At 37.2% G+C, this 25,898-nt stretch overlaps 2 protein-coding genes, 1 non-coding gene and 1 pseudogene across 5 annotated transcripts in view; 2 read left to right on the forward strand and 2 right to left on the reverse strand.

Moving 5' to 3' along the window:
- Window positions 1–613: 613 nt before the first annotated feature.
- Window positions 614–2,706, reverse strand: LOC116290616 (uncharacterized; annotated as a pseudogene). The gene is made up of 5 exons (XR_004196481.2): window positions 2,523–2,706; window positions 2,267–2,410; window positions 1,970–2,066; window positions 1,551–1,716; window positions 614–1,176 (listed from the first exon to the last, which is right to left on the reverse strand). The product of XR_004196481.2 is annotated as an uncharacterized LOC116290616 (transcript).
- A 637-nt stretch (window positions 2,707–3,343) lies between these two features.
- Window positions 3,344–3,425, forward strand: Trnal-aag (transfer RNA leucine (anticodon AAG)). The gene has a single exon. It is a non-coding gene; the product is annotated as a tRNA-Leu (tRNA).
- A 152-nt stretch (window positions 3,426–3,577) lies between these two features.
- Window positions 3,578–6,984, reverse strand: LOC116290660 (uncharacterized). The gene is made up of 7 exons (XM_031697746.2): window positions 6,818–6,984; window positions 6,067–6,399; window positions 5,308–5,515; window positions 4,999–5,122; window positions 4,798–4,885; window positions 4,613–4,642; window positions 3,578–4,547 (listed from the first exon to the last, which is right to left on the reverse strand). Exons 1-7 carry the CDS (start codon window positions 6,842–6,844, stop codon window positions 3,837–3,839), a joined length of 1,521 nt encoding a protein of 506 aa, XP_031553606.2. The 5' UTR covers window positions 6,845–6,984; the 3' UTR covers window positions 3,578–3,836.
- Window positions 6,985–7,054: 70 nt separating this feature from the next.
- The window catches only part of LOC116290635 (lipopolysaccharide-responsive and beige-like anchor protein), a 46,624-nt gene continuing 27,780 nt past the window's right edge, over window positions 7,055–25,898 (forward strand). For both annotated transcript variants that reach the window (XM_031697714.2, XM_031697715.2), the window contains exons 1-29: window positions 7,055–7,293; window positions 7,565–7,669; window positions 10,707–10,833; window positions 11,620–11,720; window positions 12,285–12,380; window positions 13,045–13,166; window positions 13,620–13,758; window positions 14,428–14,544; window positions 14,706–14,852; window positions 15,218–15,274; window positions 15,359–15,499; window positions 15,894–15,956; window positions 16,061–16,134; window positions 16,304–16,412; window positions 16,873–16,928; window positions 17,535–17,631; window positions 18,054–18,207; window positions 18,618–18,697; window positions 18,779–18,841; window positions 19,262–19,359; window positions 19,590–19,682; window positions 19,927–20,029; window positions 20,494–20,575; window positions 20,711–20,906; window positions 21,380–21,450; window positions 21,837–21,958; window positions 22,484–23,973; window positions 24,499–24,833; window positions 25,415–25,572. In XM_031697714.2, the coding sequence (XP_031553574.2) occupies window positions 7,057–7,293; window positions 7,565–7,669; window positions 10,707–10,833; window positions 11,620–11,720; window positions 12,285–12,380; window positions 13,045–13,166; window positions 13,620–13,758; window positions 14,428–14,544; window positions 14,706–14,852; window positions 15,218–15,274; window positions 15,359–15,499; window positions 15,894–15,956; window positions 16,061–16,134; window positions 16,304–16,412; window positions 16,873–16,928; window positions 17,535–17,631; window positions 18,054–18,207; window positions 18,618–18,697; window positions 18,779–18,841; window positions 19,262–19,359; window positions 19,590–19,682; window positions 19,927–20,029; window positions 20,494–20,575; window positions 20,711–20,906; window positions 21,380–21,450; window positions 21,837–21,958; window positions 22,484–23,973; window positions 24,499–24,833; window positions 25,415–25,572 (4,833 nt within the window). In that variant the 5' untranslated portion in view covers window positions 7,055–7,056. The remainder of the gene's footprint in view (window positions 7,294–7,564; window positions 7,670–10,706; window positions 10,834–11,619; window positions 11,721–12,284; window positions 12,381–13,044; window positions 13,167–13,619; window positions 13,759–14,427; window positions 14,545–14,705; window positions 14,853–15,217; window positions 15,275–15,358; window positions 15,500–15,893; window positions 15,957–16,060; window positions 16,135–16,303; window positions 16,413–16,872; window positions 16,929–17,534; window positions 17,632–18,053; window positions 18,208–18,617; window positions 18,698–18,778; window positions 18,842–19,261; window positions 19,360–19,589; window positions 19,683–19,926; window positions 20,030–20,493; window positions 20,576–20,710; window positions 20,907–21,379; window positions 21,451–21,836; window positions 21,959–22,483; window positions 23,974–24,498; window positions 24,834–25,414; window positions 25,573–25,898) is intronic.

Consider the following 25,898-nt stretch of genomic DNA (forward strand, 5'->3'; position numbering starts at 1 on the left):
GTACGAGTTAGTGATGGTTTTCAAAATTGAAAGAGCCTTCAGGCCAGTCCAGTTTGAGAACTTTCATCACGAGTATCTATAAATTCCGAATTGTACGAGAATATCGTGCGATTGTTTATAATCACACTCAACAAAATTGAGAAACTTAATTGGGACTCTACAAAGTACGATTTTGGATTTAATTGTACTCCTATTGTCCAATCAGAGCCAAGTAAATTTGTTGAGTGTATTATATGATTTGAAATCCGAACAGCCCGATGAACACACCAAACTTATGTTACAAGATATTAAAAATAACGTAAAAAAAGCAATTATAGGTAAAAAATATACAATAGTGAGTTTTAATTAACTCCAACAGTTGTTGGCTGTTTGATGCCACTGAGACGTCAGCAGATAAGACCTAACACAAATAGGAGAAGCCTCGCGTCATCATGAGGTACAATGACTCAAAAGGGGACATGTTATAAGTTAGACGACTTGCTGCAAATAAGAAACTAGTTCCTGCATGGGTGCTAGACGAGCTGCTACAAATACAAAACGAGTTGCTGCAAGGTAGACGAGTGCTGCAAATAAGAAACGAGTTGCTGCAAAAAAGAAACAAGCTGTTTCTCAAGTCGCAACTCGTCTAACATGCAGCAACTCGTCTAACATGCAGCAACTCGTTTATCTTTTGCAGCAACTTGTTTATTATTTGCAGCAACTCGTCTATATAACATGCGACAACTCATTTCTTATTTGCAGCAACTCGTCTAACATGCAGCAACTCGTCTAACATGCAGCAACTCGTTTCTCATTTTCAGCAACTCTCAAACGTGCTGCATGTCCCTTATGGGCCAACGTGCGTAAGTGAGGGGCCCTCAGCTATAAAGTGATCGGTGTGATTCTAAAACATGGTGCCTAAAAATGGTTCAAAGATAACTATATAAAAAAAAAGATAACTATATGGATACTGGTTTTTGATTTAAACAGAAAGCATCATGTCGTGCCAAGTTTATCAACACCTTCTTAGCATCACTAACGCATGCAGACTTCATGAACTCGAGTCTCTTATCGTACGTAGTCTTGTCTGTAGGTGGAGCTGAAGGAATCCTTTGATAGCAGATCCAGAAGATCAGAAGTTTTCAATCCATTTTTTACTGGAGGTAAAATAGGAAAAGGCTTCCAAACTGTGACAATCTGCGGATTGAATCAAATAAATGAATGTCAAGAATAGGACAAATGGCCATCTTAAAATAGCTGATCCTTCAATGATAGGTAACAGTGTTTTTTTTTTAATTTGAAAGAAAAGGAAATAGCGCTTCTTTGAATGAGATGAAGGGTTCTGCATGAAGCAAGAATGGGAATTTACCACATTATACTATGACTCTAGGTATCTTACAGTGAAGTTAGTTTGGTATTGCCTTAAATATATCGTAAAGCCCCAACGGGGTTGATTCATTATTTTTATTGCTCAAGAAGTCCAAAGCTCTGGCATTTTCCAAGTTTTCTAGTTAAGCATATTACACTGAGTACTATGTCGGGTAATGGGTCAAGTCGTAAGTATGGCGTACCTGCTCTGGTCGTGTGTATGGTAGGAGCACGTTCCTTGGATAAGTGTCCAGTACGTTGCCTCTTCTCGTTGGTGGGGGAGACCTCTTTTTCAACGGTTTGACTGCAAAGTCTATTGAATATCCACTTGGTCCTGGTCTATGAGGAGGTTGGGCAGATCATTTAGGGCTGAAAGAGTTTATGAAGCAAAATAGGTATTAAAAATAAGCAACCAGTCTGATCAAATTTTAGCTATTTTAGATTACTTTGCACCTAGTGACAACAACGGTCTCACCAACCGACCTGCGTGATACGATCACCTCAGTATGGCTAAACCAGTTAAACCGAACTGTTGCGAATATGTGAATATGGTTTCTCTAGTCGGAACCCTTAAACATGATTTCAAAGAGTAGCGTGACTAACCCAGTAAAAGAATACGTACCGACAGCTAAGAGCAGGAGCACCGTGTTCACCTTTGTAACTAGAACGAAAGGTTGTTGTCAAGGGTGACGATGGTTGCAACTCTTGGTCCGACAAGCCTATGATCATTTCAAAAAAAAAACAAACTTGCTATTCTTAGTCACAGTGATATTCTTATTTAGACAACAAAACATCTTACAAAGCAACAACAAGAAATGTTCATAAACGTTGGCTTGAATCGCTGCGCAGAATGTCATTATTCCATTAGTCTTGAAGATTTGTACTAAATATAAACACACTGTTTAATCGAATACAGTACCTCTGTCTGCGTTGACATTTTGAACGTCAAACTGATGCCATCTGACAGCCTTCAGCTTCAAGTCTGAAAAATCCTTGAAATCTTCCCTATATGTACTTAGTCCTTTATCTTTTTCAAGCGTTTGAGTCTTGTCCGCATAAATACCTGTCAAAAGAATATATAAACGAAATTTTTGAATATCAGATGTTGATTATTTTTGTTACGAAAAGTACTGTTTATTAAGTATGACGAAGGTTGCCATGGTATGAAATCCTACCTTTGGTTTTGTTTGCTTGTGGTAAAACTATTCCAAGTTTTTTCAAACAGCTGGGTAGTTCATTTTTATGGTGTGGCTTTATCTGCTTCATGTTTGACGCTGTTTTCTCAAAACATCATATGATGCTATCATGGTTAGAAGTTTGTATACAAGGTAAGTACTTAACATTCGCTAAGTACTCAGATGTGTTGAAAGTCGCACTCAATTTGCACTTTGCGTATTATGCAGCAATGACCTATTCTTCTTTAATCTCTAGAGGATGATACGACACAAGACTAACGGAGGAGAGGTGGGGTCATTGAATGTACACGGTACAAGACTAACGGGGGAGGGGTGGGGTCATTGGGTGCACCTCGAAATAAAGCATTCTCGTACCAAGACCACACGTTCCTCTTGGTCATTCTGGGTACTGACCAAGAGGAAGCTCTGGGTAGGAGATTGAAAATAAAGTAAAGGCAATTTTTTCAATACTTGTCAATAAAGCTAGAGTTTACGAAGGGAAATTAGGACGTTAAAAACTAGGAAAATAAAGCTAAAATTTTGTTGGCAGAAATTACTAGTTTTTGTTTGCTCAGCTATGGTCCTGAATTCCAAAACACCTTCGTGACGATTTTGTGACAGTCACGCTTATATATAACTGAACTACCGTGACATGCCTAATGAATGCTTTTCAGTTCATTATGTTAACTTCAATCTTTTTATTTCTTTCTACTTAAAATGGAATTAAGTGCCTAGAAAAAAAATCCAAAGGAGTTTTACGCAACTAGCTGCGGCATGATTAATTATTAAGCTAATATTATCTACCCCTAATCGTATGAAATGGTAGCGTGGCCGAGCGGTCTAAGGCGCTGGTTTAAGGCACCAGTCTCGTCAGAGGCGTGGGTTCGAATCCCACCGCTGCCACTAATATTTTTCTTTTAACTTTCGCACCCTTTTATGTTCTTTAAATTCTATTGCTTCTCTTTTTTAATTAAATGTATCTATTTTTCAGTTAGTATCACCTTCAATACTTCAATTTTTCATATATTTATGGTCATACATATACAAATATCATATTTACATCATTAATACCATTCATTTTTATTTTTTTGTTTTTAATAAAATTACTAAAAAACCCAGTTACACAACAACAGACAGGTTAAAATTATAATGTAAATCACATTTTAAAACTTTTATATACAGAAAACAACCCTAAATAGACTTGGAACGGAACCCGACCTCGACCTATATGGAATAAGCGAAGTGGAATTCATAAACCAAGGGACTCTGGATTTTGGGATCTTTAGTTAATCGAGAACTGAGGACCCCTCTGCTTTAGTTTTCGTATTGTCCATTTTCCTTATGCCAAAAGTTATCTCTCCTTTCTCTAGCTTTCTCCAGCATTTTGGATGCCGTTGATGCACGGCTAGCCATAGACACCTCTGACATAACATCATCATCTCTGTGTTTTGCCACGTATGATCCATCTTGACTTCTCACACTCAAAGGAACTGTCTGTCTATGATGTCCATTTACAGGACCTTTTTTCTTTTCATCTGAAAATGTAAGAGATTTTCTTAGCTTTTCGTTCAGGATGTTGGTGGTCATATCATAATGGTGTCTCCTTGCTTGTCCAGTTTCTCGTAGTTCTGGGGTTGGTGAACGGCCTCGCTCAAGAAAGAATTGATCTGCTGTAGTTTCTGTTGTTCCTGAGTAAGAAGTTGAAAATGACCTATCTGACTCTACTGGTGAAGGTGGTCTTTTCCCCCAAGCTTCTCTTCTTGGTGGTGGTCTCTCATCTTTGATGACATGTTTCCTCATTTTCTCATTTTCTCTTTTTCCTTCCTTGTGTGCATTTCCATTTGTCCTTTTATTCTTTTTGGAAGAATGACTGACAGAGGTTTCAGAGACTGATGACACAGAATCTTCATGATCATCAAGATATTGGGCATTTAGTCGATTCTGATGATCAAGTTCCTCTCGAGAAAAGTGTGTTCCTCTTGCTTGCTTTGCATAACCATATGCCTCATTACGTCTTGTAATGGCCTGGATAAAACATACTTAATGTTAGAATAGTACAATTAAAAAGCATTTATAAACATTGTCTTTACCTCTTTGTACCAATCCAATTTGTTCTTAACCTATTGGATAAAAAAAGCCATAGATTAAATAACTTTCCACACATACTTTACCATCCTCTCAATCTTTTACTACTCATTTGCAGGCTATGTTTTTAAAAATTTTTACTGAAATAATTTTTTAAAATATGAAATTGGTGAAAAAATCTTGCACTTACAGGGCTTGGACGGCCTTGGAATTCTGGAGACTCAATCCACGCTCCATCAACATACTTAAATCGGCTGCTATATTCTGAGTCAAATACCCTAGATCATTAAAAAAGGTAAAGATATGGGTAAGTAATTAAGTAATCAAAACGGGAAAATCATTAATGTGTGTGACTAAGGCTGAGCAAAAAGAAATCGAAACTGGAGTATACCTGGCATCTTCTCTCTCAGGTGATTTCAAGTACTGTGAGTTATCAGAAGGTTGTATGAGTCTTTTGTCTCCAATACTTGTCATCGTTTGTATGCCAGCAGGAGCCATGCGATCTGGAGTAATACCTCATTGATAAAAATTCATTTTTAGATATCATAAAATTATAATGGATAAAGAACAAATTTACCTCCTATTTTTACCAAATAGAAAAAAATATCAAAATTTTTATCAAAAGAAATAACACTAAAAGGGTTATTTTACAAGTAATTACCAAATTTTTTCCCACCAATAGCAAGCTTAGTCTTTTTACCTCTTATTGGGGATTTTTCAATTTTACTTCTGTTGGTAGTCTTGCTTTTGCGTCCATTCGCCCCAAAGTCTTGATCATAGGTGCTTCTTCTTTTGACTCCATCAGGTACATATGGATATCCTCTTGGTCTTTCTGCTGTGTTTCTCAATATTTTCTTTTCAGCAGCAAGAATTGGAGACTCTGTTCTATGAAGGTCACTACTTTTGGCCTAAGTTTAACAATGAGAAAGAAAGATATTAGCTGACCAGTACTATTAGTGGTAACACACATGTCTCGGTTTGTTTAGCCATTTGTTGGTAAAGCACTGGCCATCAATCTGCAATATGTCAGATGTCAAAATAATAATTTTGATGTAAACAGCTGCAGTGGGAGGGGGTATATTCTGAGGGTACTGGGGTGCCTGTGAACTGGTTGGTGAAGGTCAATGTCAAGCGCTTAGTACCAACCTGGCACACATAGATAGACAAAGGTGGGGTATCTGTGATTCCTTTCTCTTGTGAACATTAGGGGAGTGGGGGTGGGGGGAAGTGGGGAAGGAATCGAGGGGTGTGCTATACATCATATTGAAATATGATTTGAATAATTATGTATTGCTCTGGGCTGACTAGCGACTGCATGACTAGCCTCTCACTCATGTGAAAACACTTCCACATGAACACAAGGCTAGTCGGTGGATAAGTCAGTGCAAAACTATAGATTTAAATTGGTCACCATATTTCTATTTGGTGTATAGAGTTTGCACATCAAGTTTAGACCTACTTTCATTGATGCATGAGTCTCCTTATGTCTTGATGGAGGTACTCGTTCAGTTCTTGAAGTATTGTCGACATCCAGCCATTCCCTGTCTTGCAGCTCTTTTATAGTGCCAGTTGGAAATATATTATGATTTTTCTCATAAGGAACTATTCGTTTTCTTTGTAATGGCGGTTCATGAATAACTCCAAGTTGTGTTGACTGGAGCCCTGCCCTTGGAGTTGATGAAATACTCTGTATGTCGTTAGGAATGATTGATCTTGTGAGCTCTCCCTTGACTGTGTTGGGACGCTTTGACTCAAACTTCTTGTAATGACTCTTGTATTCTGAGCTATACCTCTACGAAAAAGAAAATATAATATATTTTAATAAATAAACTTGAACATTGCTGTGTGCGTTTCCTTAACATTTGTTAATAACAGAGAACAATCTGAGCAAAATGAACTTAACTAATCTTATTATATGGATTATGAGTTCAATTAGTGGTTATATAATGCGAAAATTCCACAACACAAAACGTAAACAAACTTTTGGAGAGGAATGTGAACGACGACGACTTTTTGGAGTCAAGCAAAAACAAACTCCTTTTAAAATAGACCTTTTCTAGTTTTTCAAACATTGCATTATTCCTAACTGCCTTAGCTTGTTGATTTTAATTGCCATGAAGTCGTGATGAGATTATTGAAAGACGTAAAAATAACCTGCCAAAGTTGACAACCGAACATAAAACAGCTTGTTCATTTGATGGTGTTTTTACCTTCGATCTTGACCTCCCCGTTGGCATTTTTGGTCTTTTTAGACTTCTAAAAATCGTTATGAAGGTTACTCAGGGGTTAAAATAAGCTGAATGATTATCTATGTGGAGAAAAAAAGGTTTTAAAGTGGAGTAGAAGATGAGTTGTGTTGATCAAGATGACTTACTTGGTATCGAAGGACGCGTCTGGCTGGTCACGAGGGTCCTTAGTACGCAGGCGCACTAGGAGGAATGGAAAAAACATGGCGGACGCGGAAGGCGAAGATGAAAGGTCAGTAAAACCTCCCGAAGAACAAGAAAACCACGAGCCTAAAGACGACGAAAACCCACCAAGAGGCAAGCTAGATAGACTGAGGTCCTTCAGTACTGCAAGTCTTGTGGCTAGGAATAAGTTAGCTTCGTTAATCCAGATTGCAAGTGAAGCGGAGAGCGATGGTAAAACTGATCATAAGAAAGTTGCGGATAAAGTGTTTGACTCGGTAGGTGGAGTGCTTGTAAACAACCCTCTAATGAAGGGGAAACTCTCTTGTCTGTAGCTCAAAGAGCTGACACAACGCAAAACAAAGGCACGGCTCTTAGGAGGAAATCGTGAGCTCCACTTAGACCCCACAACCGCTCTGTTATTTTTGGTCTCATTCATACAATAACCATACCACAAAACTCCTCCCGATTACAATGAGCGCTCGTTCATTTGCGAAAAAAAATCCTTTACATTCTGTTTCCTAAAATACTTTTCTTGAATTTCCATAGCTCGTGGGAGGAACATTTGATCTTGAAGGTCGCTTTACCATCCAAGATTCAGCTGACTTACTGATTTTACTAGAGCTTCTTGAACACTGTAATGTCTCACTCAAGGTAACTTGCGTGTGATCTAATATAATGATTAAATCTAGTTCTTGAGGTCTAAAATCCAATATTACGAAATTATAGGCCCTTGGTATTAATTTCCTATCATATCTAGCGAAACCATAGAGTATATTAAGGGAAAACCAAAAATCTCATGATCAGCACAGCCACTATAAAAGTATTTTAAAATGTCAATTTTTGATCTTCCACTTTTTCCATTCTTTTTCTAAATATTTCATTTAAATTTCGGCGTTGTAAGTAATACTGATTTTTTATCTTTGACAAAAAGTCTTTATGTTTCATGGCAGCTGCATTCTATTTTGACATACATGTATTGTTCTTGACGTTTTCTAATTATTTGGCTATGATCTGTTTAGAGAAACCTACATATGTATCTAGAATATTTTGTAAGCTAGTGAATTCGATTTTCCCCATTCACTCTAAGGTTTAATTGTGTTTTTGTGTTTGAAATTTCCTGGAAACTTATTGTGCATTGCGAAAAGCTTATAAATTGATCATTCTTCACCAGAAAACCATTTGTAGAATTCGATTTTAATTTTTTTTAAAACATTGCATTTCATACAAATTTTAGATAAAAATTTAAAAAAAATGTTAATTATGCAGTTATGAGAATGACGACTAACAAAGTTGTTTAGAAATATAGTTTTAGATATCTACATGTACCTATTTAGTTTCTAGTAATGCATTTTTATTGACCTACTTTGAGAAAGTACAGTAAAAAGATTTTTGAATTAATGAACCAGTGAAGAAGGAAATAAATAAGCTAAAAAACAGCTACAATTTCAAAGCCAAAAAATAAAGTATTTTCTTTTATTTTCATTCTCGTAAAGAAAATGTTAAACATTTATATATTTTTTCATTAATTAACACGTAAATGCCTGAAACAACCTCTGAGCAAAGTCAGTGCAAGGCTGATTTGACATGAATAAATCACTTGTATCAGATTATAATATACACATTTGAAATCTTCTTATTTGTGGAAAATATTGATTCTTTTTAAATGGAAAAAAAATATTAAAATACTAATAATTATATTTAGATATCCAAATACTTGTGAAATTGTTCCAAATATTTATTAAGTTTTTATCTGTGAAATTTAAAATTTTTTTAAATGTTTATGAATTAACAAAACATGTTTTGTATTTTCTGTACATGTTTTGAATGATGTATTGTTCTAGATTTTCTTTTCTTTTTAATTCAACAACAAATTGAATTTTGTCATTGAGCTATGAATAATAACATAAAAGTGGACATCTTAGAATTTGAAGGTTAGTGTTCTAACTAAGGATGGAGTGTTAATTAACTTTCTTCTTATTCAGTCAACATGAAAAATTTTCAATTGTTTTTAATTGATAAAACTTGCATCCTTGTGACATATCTGATAGCATAATATAACATAACTGAAATATCTATTTTAAATTTGCTCAGTGATATTGTTTTTAATGGTTAATATTAACTTAATATTCATAATTATTTTGTAAGTTTTAGATCATCAATTCAAAGTCTAGACAGTCATTTCATATGGCTTTTATATTCTTATAATCATAAGTTATAAGGATGCATTCAGATATTTAATGAACTCAAAATGTATGAAATTTCATGTTATGACGTGTGCAAGTAAAAAAATTAATGAATGAACACGCAAATAGACTAAACAAAACAAAAAAAATCAAGGTATGATATTTTAAGTTTAGGCTCTGCTAACCATTATAATATTAATGAGATTCATCTAGTTGAAAAAATAAAAAATAAAAACAATATTTACTGAACTCAAAATGTATAAAATTTCATGTTATGACGTGTGCAAGTAAAAAAATAAATAAATGAACAAGCAAATAGACTAAACAAAACAAAAAAATCAAGGTATGAATTTTAAGTGTAGGCTCTGCTAATCAATATTAATGAGATTCATCTTGAAAAATAAAAAATTAAAAAATTAAAAAAAATGCTATGTTTATAAATTAATAAATGATTTTTTAATGTGCAAATGAATAAGGTATAATTATAGATCTGATTGTGATGAAAGGCAAATCATTCGTTAGCTTTTAAGCATGAAATAAGGAATTGTTCATACTAATAGTTGATTAGATAATGAACATTACATTTTGTGCAATGAAATATATTTCTTACTAAAACTTTTGAGTATCATGTAGTTATAAATAAAATTCTGATAATTATTATTATGATAACAATAAATTAAAATAGTTTTCATTCAATTTTGTTTGCAATTTTGTCTACATATTATAAATATCATATACATTCAATTGAAGAATCGTTGCTGGGTTCAGAAACATAGAACATAGACTGAAGTGGCATATGGGAAGTATGTTAATTAGATGCATGCTGTGACCGGCGACCCATGGCATCATCCATTGTTTTTAATACACATTTGCATTCTAAACCGACTGCATGGATGGCGTAAATGAATAAATTATAATATAATTATGTCATTTCCTATGTGCCATTTCGGTATCAGCTTCTATGTTCTATGTTTCTGAACCCGACAATGATTCTTCAATTGAGTGTATGCATGATAATGAAGGATTTTTAGCATGTTTACCAAACTCGTTGATTACCTACTGTAGGCATTTTTTGAAAATAACATGTCTTATAAAATAAACAAGACATTTATTAATGAAACTACAGTACCATTTCTTTGAGTTCAGTGGCACTCTATATTACTGCACGAGAAAAGAAATAATTATAATGATAAAATATTCATTTAACGTCACCAACCCCCTTTAACAAAATTGCTTTCATCCTAGATTTTTTTCAATACAATGTTATTGATGGTCCTTGATGTTCTGTTGTAGCTTGTGCCACAGTTGGGCAGCAGCTTTACTACACTGTAAATGCATGATGACCAGATATGATTTTTAAATGGAAAGCCGGTTTCCTCAAATTATAACTTCTTGTTTGATGGGTGGAGAGATGTGATGAAGTGTATGCCTTATATCAAGATATTTTAGCTTTTATGAAACTTTTTTTAAAACATATATTGTATTGTATATTTTCTTTTTATTAGGTTGAAATACTTGGTCTATTGATTGCTATTCTAAGGAAAAGTGTTCCTAACCTCCAGGCAGCTACTAAAATAGGATTAATTGAACGAATTCTTAGCCGTCTGCCCACTGAACCAGAAATAGTGGCTCGTAAGTTATTTAAAATGTCATAATTGTTGTTGATATTTAAGAAATGTCAGTCTTTTGCATCTAACATGAGACAGCAAAATGTTCATGTTAAAGTACCAATCTGGTTCCTGAAATTTGTATATTTGTCTTCTAAAAATGTTAGCATTTGTTGATTCCAGAGGTGGTCTCGTTTGAAATTCACACAAATGTTAAGCTTTTAGCTGTCAAACATTGTAGAAAGTTTTTAGGACCCAGTTGGAATATGTTTTGATGTCTGGTGTTTGCACCTAGATGCAAATAAACTGAGTATGCATATTGAGGGAATATCATATTTTTATACCTTGTTTTATGGCCTGATTTAAATACCACGCATGACACAAATACCACAATACAATAACATACATGTACATGTATATTCTATTATTAAATAACTGTTATGAATCTGGCATTCTGATTGGTTGGGAGCGCATGCTTTATGAGAGCACACAGCATGTGCTCTCACTTTTAGTACAGCATTCCTATCTAAAATAGCGGTTATTGTAATTTGTATTTTATAAAGAAAATAAAAAACATGCTTGCTGTGCTGTGTGGAGTTATAAAGCACTTGGGGATTGGCAGAATGCTCGAGGAGTGTCGAGAAGTACTCCGCTATGCGTCGTGCTTCTCCTAACACTTCTCTCGTGTTCTGCCAACCCCTGCATGCTTTATAACTGCACACAGCATGCGCGTGTGTTTTCTATTTCTTCATTTAATACAGTCATATGAAAATGGCTTAAAAATTTTATTGATTGTTCATTTATTTTATAGATAAGCTTGTGGAGTTACTAGGAATATTGTCCAGTTATAGTATTACAGTAAAAGAACTAAAGAACCTACTTGGTGCATTGAAGGGAGACCAAGAGTCATGGGTAATAAAAACTGGTACCTTATATACTATTATTACTGTATAATAATCAGAAGCAGAATTATGATCAGGGGAAGGGTGAGGAGGGATAGGACCCCCTGTCATAACTGAAGTTCAGTTGATTGTTTTAATTAATTAACTTTGTTTATATAGGATAACAGTAATTCAACTGATAAACTTGTGGCACCTGTAGTTAATTAGGGAAGGGACTGTCCATTAACATGATCATCCAAGCCACGTTAAGGTAGACCCTAACCATTTGCAGGCCTCAGTTATTTTAAGACCCTGATTGTTGGTCGGCCAAGGCTTGAACCACGACCTCCCGCACCAAAGCTCTTACCAACTGAGCTAACTGGGTGGTGGTAAATTATTCATAAATTCTCATAATTTTAGAATAATTTTAGAATTTAGATAGTTTTGCCAGGTTTAAAGTAAATCTTGTATCTTGTATCCCTTCTGGATCTGTCCTTGGTAATAATGTTTTGCAAATTAAAGGGTTTCACTCTTTTCTTAAAAAATGGTATTTAATAGTGGTTTATCAAGCATTTCCTGATATGTCTTTCTTCAGCCACTTCATGCTATAAAGCTACTGAAAGTATTGAAACTGATGTTAGAGAAGCATGGACCAGATGTGTACTTCAACTTTACTGGACAGGATGGAGCTGTAAGTACATATAGTCAGTAACTAGTATGGGTGTAACGATGCTTTGGAATATCGATTTATCGCAATATTAAAGCCACGATAGTGATGCATTGATGGAAACATTGTATTATCGATAACTATTGTGATAGTTGACTTTGACTATCGATTGTATCAATTGTCTCACTCTGAAATGATAAGAAACATAAAAAATTGTTAGTAGACAATGTGTGGTGCACAAATTACTCATTTTGCTGCTTCAGATTACGCCTGCTTGAATAAAATCTCACAAAACACTTCTGTCGAGTCACCATCTTTAAAAGTGTGAGAGCCTGGTAACAAGGATTTGGGGAAGCATAAAATTCAGTCCAAGCTCGTCCCCAGGGCCCTCTACAAGCTCTTGAAGAAAAACATGGCGACAAACAAAGGCATTTCTATTTTCTATAATACACATCAATTTAACTGCAAGTTTCCACTATCGCAATACTATCGCAATATCTAGTCTACTATCGCAATACTATCGCAATATTATTGTTGGAACAAATATTGCAATGCTATTGCATTAGGGAAAAAGTGCTCAATAGTCACCACTAGTAACTAGTGGGTTGATACATTGCATAGGGTAGAAAGCAAAATATTCCTGTTATACTGTAACTACTGTAATATAAACACTCCTTGTCTGTCACAGGCTATCACTCTTCCTCCCATCTCCAAATGGCCACTGCAGAGTGGCTTTACATTTTCTACCTGGGTTTGTCTTGACACTTCACACATGGCTGATGCTCCGAAATGTAAACCATTTCTTTATTGGTAAGTCTGTATCTGGATCCTTTTATTGGCCAGTTCTGGGTTAACTTGGTTGTGATATATGTGACTCTATGTGCTGGAGGTTGAATTTTTTTTCCTATGAGTTAAAACCATGGATATGTCAAAAAAAGTTTACAAAAAAAATCTATTTTACATTGAACATGATTGATCAGTCTCCTGAATAAGAGGCCCACATTTTATGATTTGGATGAAAGATAGAATTGGAATTTAGGAATTGATTTTTGCAAAGGGAGGACAACTGAAGAAAAACCCTTGAAACACGAGAGAACTGACAAGCAACTCCATACTCATACATATATGACAACAAGCCCATAGTGCATTTAGCACCACACACCTTGTTTCTCTTATTTATAAGACCTTCCAATAAAAAATGGTCTAATTTCCCGATCCCCTGAAAATTGACTAATTGTTTATTATTGTGAATTTTTTCATTAGTTTTCGCACAGGCAAAGGCCTTGGTTACTCTGCTCACTTCTCTGGTCCAATGCTTGTACTTGAAGCAGCTGTGAAGGCTGGCAAAAAGGAGAACAAAGTCCACACTCATCTTGTCAAATTTGATTTCCGCCCGCAACAGGTAGATTCATGTACATCACTTTGATAAGTACAGTACTTTTTCTGTTATTGATTAGAATTTTTAAAATTCTTTGGAAATTCTTAATTTGGAATTTTTTTAATATGCTCATATTCAGAGATGAAAAAACATAGGGAGTACGTTTGTGGCAAAAACAGTCCTTAATTTCAGTTCTTAACCAGTTCTGTATTTCTTAAGATGCTAAATTCCATCATAGGAGTATCACTTCTTTCTCTTCCCCTTCCTCTTACTCTGTAGATAACGCGGAAGTTCATTATAGGGTACTCTGCATCTTGGCAGGTTATCCCCTAACAATCATTTACTGTAGTACCCATATATACACATGTAAGGAGAAATGTACTGTACCTTCTGGTCGAATTTTATCACTGCCTGGAAACGATCTCTGACTGATCAAAGTCAGGGTATGGCAAACTCTCAGACTGGACCCTGAAACAACCTCTAGGCTGATCTAAGTCAAAGTTGAGCTAATTGACTCACAGATGGAGTTATAATTTATCGTTTTGAAACTGGAAAAACTTGAGAAATACCACATGTGATGCCAAGTTTGAAATAGATCCCAAAAGAGAGATGTGCATGCGCTAGACAGCTTCATCACTTTGAGTCGAGCATTTTTAAAAATCCCCTTATTTGAATCCTGGTTTCTATTTTCAGTGGTACATGGTTACAGTAGTGTACACTTACAACCGATTCAGGTCCAGTGAAGTGCGCTGTTTTGTCAATGGAAAACTTTCGTCATCAGGAGATCTGACATTGCTGCATACTAATGAAGTAAGACATCCCTCCCCTAGATCTACCAATGTATTTATACATTTATTATAAGGGGCCAACCTCTAGTTAGTGACCAGTGTTTTATGATTATTTCCCGATGATGTTTGCATTAGAAGTTTGGTGGACAGGTAATAATATTTTTTCTACATGTTATTTATCAGCCTTTTGACAAGTGCTACATTGGGTCATCCCCCAAGGCAGATGTGACCAGTGTCTTCCATGGCCAAACAGCTGCTGTCTATGTGTTCTCAGACGCCTTAACACCTAATACTATAGCAGCTATCCACAGACTGGGTCCAGGATACATGGTAGGAAGCCTTATTTTATGCTGAATATGATTCCCACATTGCCGCGTACAATGAAATTTTAGATATTTTCAATTGTTTTTAGTGCCAATTGTATTTGTGAATAGCAGCTGCAGGGTGATTCCCTGGGTTCCTAGTCATTGTCATTGTTTCTAGTCATTGTCCTTCAAAGTGCGGGAAATATCATCCCAATGATGTTGGTCTATTTAGAACATTTTTAACATTCCTATGATACAGCCCCCCCCCTCCCCCCTCCGCCCTTGAAGGTTTTCCTCTTTATGATTGCAACAAATGTTTCTGAAAAAATTCAATGGGGTCGATCACTTTATAAAAGTTTTATGGTATTTATTTGTGTTCTTTTTTTACAGGGACAGTTCAAATTTGCAGCGGAAATTGATATTCCTATCTCAGAGCAAGACAGAAGGGTACGAATGGAATTGAATTTCTGCCAGCCTAAGCTAAGTTGCATTCGCATTGTATTTCATCAAACAATCATTTGTTTTTTTCAGGTTCTCTATGATGGACATCTTGCATCAAGTATCATGTTCATGTACAGTCCTAAGTCGTGTGACCAACAGTTGTGCATGGAAGCCTCACCTACTGAAAACACCTCATATTTTTGTCATTCCCCTCACGCACTTATGCTTGAGGTAAGGAGAAAAATTGTGCCATGCACAGGATATATAAGGGATGGATCATTAGATCATTTAGGAGGAGGAGGGGGGGGGGGGTGGCGTAAATCTTAAATCTTAAAATAATATCGAGCAAGCACTTCACCTATGAAAGATATATTGCACAACCTCTCCTCTTAGTAAAGAAAATCAAGCCGGCACAAAAAAAAAAAAAAAAAAAGTAAAAAAAATAAAAAAAAAAAAAAAAAAAAAAAAAAAAAAAAAAAAAAAAAAAAAAAAAAAAAAAAAAAAAAAAAGCAAAAAAAAAAAAAAAAAAAAAAAAAAAGAAAAGAAAAAGAGGAAAAAAAATGCGTGAAGGAGTTGCCACAATGAAAAAAAATTTGTTTTATTTTTTCCTTCATTGGTCTTTTAGGGTGTCCAGGCTGTAATCACTCATTCATTTCAAAGTGCGCTTCATTCACTTGGCGGAATTCAGGTATGTTTGATTATCTACCATTTTATCACAACTGCTCGTCCTAATCTGTGCCGGTTCAAGTGTTTTGTTTACCTATTTTAAAAGGCTTTATAATTTCCATTTAGATGCTTCTTCCTCTCTTTACTCAACTTGATTTTGCGCAAGACGAAAATGAATCCGCACCAGACGTAACGATATGGTAAGGTTCTTCTGAACGTTAGATTTTAAAATTGGGAGGCCTGTGGCACAGGTGGAAACAGGTTATGACGTCATTCACCAGACTAAGATAACTATTTCTCCCCTTCTTATTCCTATTCAGAATGTGATATTTTCGTTTACGGAGCTGATTCTTATTTTGTCTTTTGTAGTGCTGTTTTGCTGTCTCTGCTTTCCGATCTACTCAAAAGTTCTTCCACGAGTCAACAGCAGATGATGCGATGTCAGGGATTCCTTGTTATCAGTAACATTCTTGAAAAGGTACAGGAAAAACTATTGGGGTTCACTGCGTTGAAAAAAAAACCGTCTCCTAGCTACATCATCACACCACAGGAGATACTATCAGCCATTACGAGCTTGAGGAAAGGACTTAGTCGAGTTGGCATTGCAGTGCATTGTGGGTCTCTTTTAGAGGGACATATTTCCAAGATGGCGTCCATTCGTCTCAGTCCCATAATGCATTGCCAACTCGACCTAGTCTTTTTCTTAACCTCGGAATGGCTAATACCGATCCCAACATCAACACTAAGAGAGACTTTGTATTCTCGCGACTATGACTCTATTCGACTCCATGTGACTCCATACATGTGCGTGACGGTTACCGGAAGCGATTAGATTTTCCACTTACAAGTTGAACAGCCTATTAACCCTACGTTCTCCACCATGACCACGATATTGTCCTAATTATTTCCTGACTTTGAGTATGTTGTTATTCTAACAGACAAGCGTACCTTACCTCACGGAACAGTCATTGAACATACTGCTCTCCCTTGCAAGGTAGTGTATTAAACCGGTTACTGAAATCGTGGAATACTCGTATCTTTACATCGGAAACGATATATATACAGCTGACGTTGAGGAATAGATAACTGTTTTAACTGTGATCATTAAAAAGTGTGATCGAACACCATAAAACTTGACGTCGTTCGAAAAAAGGCCTCCAAAGGAATGCACTTTTGACATGTTCCCTTTTTTTTTTTTGGTCTACAAAATGTTCATTTTCTGGTTTTATTTATTTTGATTTTTTTAACTTTTCCCGTTGTCTCCGTTGTGTTAGTGCATCACAAAAGTAATGGCCATATTTACCTACACTCCTTTATTTCTTGCCTGAAACCAAACGAGAATATAGGAAATAAAAAAAAAAAACAAGAATGTAGATGCTGTTGCTTTCTTATCGTTCTTGTCGTTGAAGATGGACAACTAGACAATGATACTGCGCGTCAACTTCAGATTAACCCTTACAAGTGGATAAGCTGATAATACTCTTCCGTTGTCAATGGAGATTAAGAATCTGCAGAGCAAGATATTATGCACTCAGAAATAATAATCCCTAAGATCTTATTTCAGGATTACTAAGTGTTTTCTATTTTGATATTGTTTCAGGCATCTGTTGTATACCCCAGGAGGTGGACCGTTGCTAGGTAGCCTTCTAGATCACGTGTTGTTCAACCCTAACCTATGGGTGAAGACTTCTGCTAAGGTATTATTTCCAGTCTTGTACATAGCTGATTACTTTTGAAAGGAGTAAATGGGAGGTCAGGCTTTTGGTTTACATGTATTTGTCGCGAGGCGAGAGCGCAAAGCATTTGGGTAAAAATACCCACAGCTTTCTTCTTTCTTGCTTTTATTCCGTTTCACAAAACCCTACTTTTTCTTGTTATTGTTCCTTCATTCACGCTTTCCATTTGCAATTTCAATCTTTTTCTTTCTTGTCTTTTTTTTGATGGCGTGTGTGTTTTTTGCGGCCTGAAGATTATGTGCGCATTTATTACATTTATTAATTGCTCAAGCAAGAATGCATAATGAGAAGAACTAGCCGACCAGAAAGAACTTGAAGTATTTTATTCCTAAATCCCACTGCTTTTGTTTAATTTCGCTTGACCACCACCCACTCCTCCCTAGGTACAACTTCAGCTATTCAGTGTATTTGCGACAGACCTTGTGACGGGATTAGGGGGTGCTGCACATATTCGACGAGAGGTTGGAGTCAGAAGACTGATGTACATGTTAAAAAAATATTACTGGCTTGATCGCCCTGTCGAACAGATTGACAATGGTAAGGATGCACGCATACACATACACACCGTCCATGTTTATAAAGGCAACGCTAAATAACCTAAGGCCCTCTTAGTCGCTCTGTCATTGAATTAATGAGAATTTGGAAGTGTTGACTTTTGTGAAAGGAGAAAATCAAAGAAAAGCTCTTATCATATATGATAACTGTCTGAGCTAGGATCGAAGTTACGACCACGCGACGGGATGCGGTGCATTAATTGCGCACATTTAAGTGAATTAAGTGTTGCGCACACGTCCTTGAGGGAGCAAAATAAATCATTCGTCTTACCAGCTGCGCGCGCGGCTATTTCGTTGTTTCAGAGACAGATGCGCGCTCAACATTTTAACATATGATTCCATCGCCAGTTTTCCATTAGAAAAGTTCGTAAGTTTTAATGTCATTCTTTTAAGGCACCCCACGTCCTAGTAAAGAAGACGTCAAGTCTCTTCGAGCATTCCTACTTCTTCTAGTAAAACAGCTTGTCCTGAAGGTAAACAAGAATTGGTTTCTTTATGTTTGGGCCTTTTTGACGTCTTTGAAGAAGCCAACTTTTTCTTTTTTACTGTTTTAGGATCACGGTATAGCAGAAGATGAATTGTATGGTATTTTAGCCTACTTGGTTGCTACTAAAGAGGTCTGTATATTCTCTTTCTTATTTATTTTTCCTGTTAACGTTTCAGAGATATGCTGGAGGAGGGAAGTGAGGTTTTATTGTGATGTATGCTCCTTTTTGCAGAAGCAATACTGTGCCAATTCCCATTAGAGTTGGTTGTATTCATGTGTTATGGGAAGAGGTTGGAAGTGGCCCCTTGTACGCAAGCATACCCAATCCTTAAACATTTCAAATATTTAGTTATTAACCTCATCGTAAGCAGATATAGGTAGGGTTTGGAGAGCGAGAAGGGCATATGCTCTACCTATGCCCTACCTATGCTCTACCATGCTCTACCATGCCCTACCTATGCTCTACCAATACCCTACCCCAGAGAGCCCCTGTCAGGAGTTCTTGGATCTGTGTTTAACTAACATTTGAATATAATTGTTGTTATTCCAGGAAGAAAATATCCTGGACGTATTGCAGCTGGTGTTATCGATCATGACAGAGAAACCTGAAACAGCTGTTCCTGCTCTGGATAAAGTAGATGGTTTAAGGTGCGTAGAGAAAAAATAAGAGTGAAAGAAAATGAAAGAAAAAACGATAGATAGAAAGGAGAAAAAAATTAAATAAATGAATAAATAAAAACAAAGAGAGAAAGAAAACAAGGAAGAAAGGGAGGGAGAGAGATACAAGAGAAAGTGATAGATGCAAGAATGGGAGAATGAGTAAACGAACGAACGAACTAATAACTAAATGATTTTTTTTCTTAATTATATTTCTATAGGATTATTTTCAAGTTTCTAGACGCCTCTCTAGAGTCTGTCCGTGTATTTGCCTTGAAGATCATTGGTTGTTTCATCCATAACTGTAATATTAAGTACGTGCGTCACAATATAGATACCCTTTACATAAAGGTAGAATGGCCCTAGTGCTAGGGATAATCCATTAGTCTCTTTCCCAAGTGGACACACTAAAAACAAAAGCAGTGTGGTCACTCTACTGCCATGTAGCTGTCTCATTACAAGAGTTAAATAATCACGAAGCAAAAAGGGCAGGGCTCTTGTCTTTATCCGTGTTTCTAAAATCGCCCTTTTCTTATCGTTATGGCTTTTGTTCTTCAGGCGAAAAGTGGAGCTTCTACAACATTATGGTTTGTTTTCAATGATCGGGAAGAAAATCATGATACATGGCCTGACGCTCACCACGTACAATGTACTATTTGAAGTGAGTATACTCGTCTTTTCCTCACCAAATAGAGGTTTTGCATCATCACGTGCCCATCCCACAATACTGCTTGGGCCGCCTGTGGTTAGATGGCAGGACAATAAAATCCCTTTGCTCTCGGGAATTGAATTTTTACTCATGTAAAAACGATTGTATTGTTCTTGACATCTAACATGGCTGCCGTCACGTGATGATCCAAAACCTCTATAATGAGATGCTTTTGGCTTTGCGAGTTAGTCGCGTGAAAAAAAAAAAAACAAAAAAACTTTCGGGTCCGCAGCAAGATGCGAGACTGTTTAGATTTTTCTGACTTTTTCATTCTAAACAGAAAGTTGAAGTTGAATTTCTCCAAGATTCTTTTTAGCGTTTCCCCGCACTCTCTATTTCTCTGAGGCCTGTTTTACTTCAGCCAGCGCCCAAGTTGGTTAGGATGATGAAATTAAATACCATGTTTTGTGTTGAAGATATTTGTTGGACGTGTATCCAAACAAATAGTCAGTGCACGACACCCTGAGCCAGACGCCAGCTATGTCATTCATAATCCAAGTAAGATTTTGTCGTTTTGTTTATTCGTGTGAATTCGTGTGTATTCCTTAACGTAGTGAAACGAGGATTGCAGCCTCGGGTTAACGGTAGCAGATTAAACGTTCTTTGTCACACGTTATAACATGTTTGTTTTAGATCTCGCCCCTGTTATCGTCAAAATGCTGCACCAACTCGAAGACAAGTCTCCACTAAATGAGCTCCCAGAAGCTTCAGCAGCAGAAGCGTCGATTGAATCAAGCAGCAACTCTTCACCAAATGGAAAACACGACCTCAAACGCCTGTTCTTGTCTGATCTGGTTCTGCTCCTCAATCATAGCAAAGAAAATCGAAGGTATGAAAATAAAAAATAAAAATCCGGCAAGCCCCTTACTATTGATTGGTATGTCAAGGCCCAACCACAGGAGTCCTTCTTTATGCCCTTTTTTCTCTGGGTTTCCTGTGGCAATGGAGGGAAGAGTGAGACTGTTTAGGAATGAGTCCCCGAGCCCGAATGGGCTATTGACTCAAAGGCCGGGAGGGCGAAAGGATATTTTTTTTTAGTCAAATTCATCTATTCGGTCAAATGTATAGATGCAATCAACTTTTGAATTAAAGTTCTGTTTGATGTTTTGGTTTAAAAAGCTGACACTTTTCGCTAAGACTAAGGTGTGCCAGTTTTTTGCGTAATATTTATTATATGATCTATTTTATTCCCACAGCCATGGTCCCTACCATTGTTTATAGCTACCGCTGTTTTGTTAATAGTTATAGCTCTTTTGCATAGAGAAAAAAATATCGAATATCTGTTATCATTTTTTCCTTCAGTATACTCTTACAGCTCTCCTGCTGGCAAGACTGGCTGTTTTCTTTAGCTTACATAGAACCGAAAGACAAAGGTAGGATTCATTTTCTTGAAATTCACTCAAGCTTTTTTCTGTTTTATGATACGAGGCTCTAAACCTTTAAAATAATAATTTTTCTATCAATTTGTTTTCTTTCGTCTTTATTCTCCTTTCCTTTCCTTTCCCTTCCCTTCCCTTCTATTCTTTTCTTCCATCCTGTTTCATATCAACCTGTCTTATTTCATATGCTTCTTCAGTCTGCATCCCTTTCACCTTACTACCCATACATATTCCAATTTCCCTTCATTTCATTCCCATTCTACTTTTCCTCTTACTATCATACACCTTATCATCTTCCCGTAAGACCTTTACTCACATACTTGTATAATAATGATGACTGTTTCCTTGACGTTTTCTCATGTGGGTATATTATTATTCAGTCGAGCAGAGGACAACAGACACAGTGTTCTCGTTGTTTCGGATGCTTCTTCACCATGCGTTCCAAGAAGAACGAGAAGGCTGGCGGATCTGGGTGGATACACTGGCTATTTTACATGGAAAGGTAATATTACATAACCTAGCTATGACGCGTAAAAATTAAGCAGCAAGTTTTCATTGGACAATATTTAGCATAACTGAAAGGGCATGGCACGGCACAGTCAAGATCAATAGACCAATTTTGACGTCATTAGTAGCTTTGACGTCATTTCATCACATGTATTATCCCCTTGTGTTTTATTTTTTTATCGATGACGCACAAAGATATATCAATATGGAAATGCCATGTGGTCTGAAATGGGAAAACATTACGCCCAAGCTGAATGGATCCATAGACTTCATTTAATTGGTCATTCAACAAGCGAAAGCCCAAGAACACTGCATATTCACGGTCACAGAACAGCATGAATTCGTATCGTGAGATTTTAACACCATCCCATTGAGACCCTACTACCCATAGCTGTTTAACAGCTCTATACATTTACTGCCAGCCACAACAAATACAAACGACCAACATGACCTCTATTGTCCATGTGTTTACAGGGGTACAAACTCCTACTTAATATAAACGCATTATCTTGTTTTCTAGGTCAGCCAATACGACAAAGAAAAAGAAGAAAAGGAAGCAGATGCCAAGAAAAACAAACCTCCAAAGACAAAAAGTGATTCACATCTAGTTCGCTCGCAGCACCTCGTTCGGACAAAAAGTGACTCTGACGCCGACCCCTCTAGACGAAGACCAAAATCTCCAGAATCTGATGATGAAAAAAAGAAGTTTTTCCAGTCGATATTAAAGGGAAAGAGCGCTTCTAGTAGCGAGAAGATTGGACCTATTCTTGAGGAGAAGGAATCAACCGATGAGATTCCTAAAAGCTCTAAGGAAAACGAAACTCCAGAGAACCATGCTTGCTCATCAGAGGAAGATGGTGATGTGTCTGGGCTACCTGTTTCTGAGAAGGCTCCTGTTATCGATGAAAAGACTGGAAGCACAGAGACTGAAGGATTAGAGGGGAATACTTCTGTTGCTACATCAGAAGACAGCGCGAAAAATAATGACACGAAGGAGAAGGAAACAGATATACATCTGGAGAAAGAATCTGAATCTCCTAGTGAAGACAAAAATGAGACTGCAATTTCCCGCGAGGAAGGCGTAAAAGAAAATTTAGATAGTCAAGAAGGTAGGGAAGTCGGAGATAAAACTGCGCAGGATGTCGGTGATGATACTAAGGAAAAACCTGAGCCAGAAATAGATAATAAGGAAGAGGAAAACGAAAGAAGTGTAACAGGTGTTGGATCTGATGTGCGGGGTACTGAAGTTGCTGATTCTCAAAGTAAAAATGTTTCAAAGAGCGTTCCTGGTCTTGCTGTGTGCGTGGATTCGCCCAAGAAAGATTTAGAAGAGAAAGTTGAAAATGAAAGAAAGGGATCAGGATCGGGTAATGATGATAATGGTAGTGAAATTAAGAATGAAAGCGAAGAAAAAGAAATCGCAACGATTTCTGAGGCAGTCGTCAAAGAAGATGATTCTAGTGTTGTTTCGATACCAAAAGGATCTGAAGTTACTGAAGGACTTGAAGTAAAGTCACCTAAAGAGGAATCTGGAGAACAAAGTATTAGTGACAATGATAAATCTAAAACGAACTCTGAAGGACCATCCCACATGGAGAATGGGGAATTGTTAGCTGAAGAAAGAGCGAAAGACCAGGATAGTAGTATTAGTTTAACAATGAAAAGCTCGTTCATAGGAGCAACAGCTGCTACCTCTGAGAATGAAAATGAAGTTGTAAATAATTCCCCAAGAGGAGCAAAAACTGAAGCACAAAGTACAGACGATGAAGCCAGCGGTGCGTCCCCAGGTGCGCAGTCTCCGGAACCAAGCGGAAGCACGTCAGAATCTCCGTGTACTAGTGCCCAGGGTTCTCCAAGTAGAAATACCGACACGACCGCAGCAAGCCCAGAAGAGGCTTCTCAGTATCGTGCACATGTGAATATTCCCGAGTTTCTTTGGTCTACGATGCATCAGCGTTTACTTGGTGATTTACTCTTTGCTATCGAATCAGATTTACAGGTTTGGCGAAGGTTAGTTATAACTAGGTATAAGGCTGCGTTCAAAATGTATGGCAGAGGGGGGAGGGGGGGCAGGTGAAATTTAGGCCGGGGGATCGGAAAAATTTTTACCAGTAAAATGGGGGGTTTGAAAATTTTTTTCAGAAAATTGGGGGGGGATGCAAAATTTTTAGAAGAAGCTACAAGAGATTGCCCGGGGGGGATAGTTATTTTTTTGGGAACTTCAAGGGGGGGGGGGGGGTCTTAAGAAATTGTTTGTCATTTAAAGATTTCACCTGCCCCAAGCTTTCGCATAAATATTTTATTCAGCTGGATAGTTCTGACTTCAATCTTCCTTATTTCTCTTTTTCCATCCTTTCTTAATTCTTTCCCAGCTCCGTCCTTCCCTTTCTCCCTTCCTCCACCCCTCCCTTCTTTTATTCTTTCTTTCTTCCCACCCGTCCATCCTTCTCTTCCCTTCATCCATACTCATCTCTCTTTTCCTTCCTTCCTGCTTCCTTTCTTTGCTTTGATTTTTGATCGTTTCTTACTTTTCAGCCACACTCGTAAAACTGTCATGGATTTCGTCAATTCCAAAGAAAACACTACATACATCTGGAATCTCGCTCACTTCGTCTCCGTACTCGCGGACAACATCGTCTACGCATGTGGAGACTTGCTTCCTCTCTTGTCCTCCGTAACGTCACGTGACTATACCCAGGACGTCATCCAACCCTGTGGCGGAATGAACCTGGAGACGAGCTTCTCGTTTCTTAATCGACTAATGTCATTGGTGGATGTGATTGTGTTTACCAGTTCTCTTGCGTTTGGTGGAGTAGAGTCGAATAGAAACATGAGTAATGGGGGTTTTCTGAGACAGTGTCTTAGACTCGGTGAGTTGCGAAAAATAACCTATTACCTTCTTAACAGACATCCTCGGCTCGGCGTAATGTTGTCCCATTTCAGACCATGTGTCATTCTTTGAGAATAAGATTCTTTGTTTGAGTTGTATCCATATTCATGTGTCTTCCCATGTGCAACCGAGCGCAAACCTTAAACAAAGAAATGATACTCTAGGGAATGACACGTGGTCTGAAATGGGAAAACATTACGTCAGAGCCGAGGAGGTCTATTTATTTTGGGCCTAATGTTTTTCTATTTCAGACTACGTGTCATTCCCTTGAGCATCGTTTCTTTGCTTACCAGAAACACTTGAAAAGATAAGATAATTTCATTGTCAAGGGAATGACTTGTGGTGGTCTGAAATGGGAAAACAACTGAGAAAATCCCAATCTGATCTATATGGGTCTATTAAGACGATAGCTTTTACTACTTTTTCTTCCCTATTATAAACAATTTGTGTTACGGAAAATTGTGGCACGTTTTCGTTTCAACTTAAGGCTGGAATAAATAACTCGTAGAAATCTCCATTTATACCATTAAATCATGACTAACGAATACGATTTTCTTGTAGTGTTTTGTTGTGCGGCACGCAATCGACTCGTCTGTCGACAACGCAACCGACCAATATTTCCGCTGGCCAAAGACGGCCGGGTTACCAAGAAAACCCTGAAAGAAACACGCGAAGCAATCAAGGCACTTATCGCTTCGACGGAGCCTCCATCTGAGATGGTATGTCAATGACCTTTAGGACCATTTCTTATTATCAGGGGGAGGGGGGGGGGGAGAAGCATTGGAATTTGCTTGGTATCTCATACAAGAAATCCCACCCACCCTCTCCGTTGTCGCTTAAAGAATAGGACCACCCTAGTTTTCGATTCTTGTTATTGATTTTTTTTGTGTGGTCCCCTCTTTAGCCCACCGCTCTACCCCGTCCCCTCCCCGGTAAAAATAAGCGGTCCCTATGTCATTCTAACGAAGAGCGCCCTAAAAAAGAGCGCATTTCAGAATCTTCAGACTGTAAAATAATCACGTTACAATTGTGTGGTACCGTGACC

This window comes from Actinia tenebrosa, unplaced genomic scaffold, assembly GCF_029948245.1.
Source record: "Actinia tenebrosa isolate PJP-AT-01 unplaced genomic scaffold, QUT_ActTen_1.0 PGA_scaffold6__47_contigs__length_16458017, whole genome shotgun sequence".
NCBI lineage: Eukaryota > Metazoa > Cnidaria > Anthozoa > Actiniaria > Actiniidae > Actinia > Actinia tenebrosa.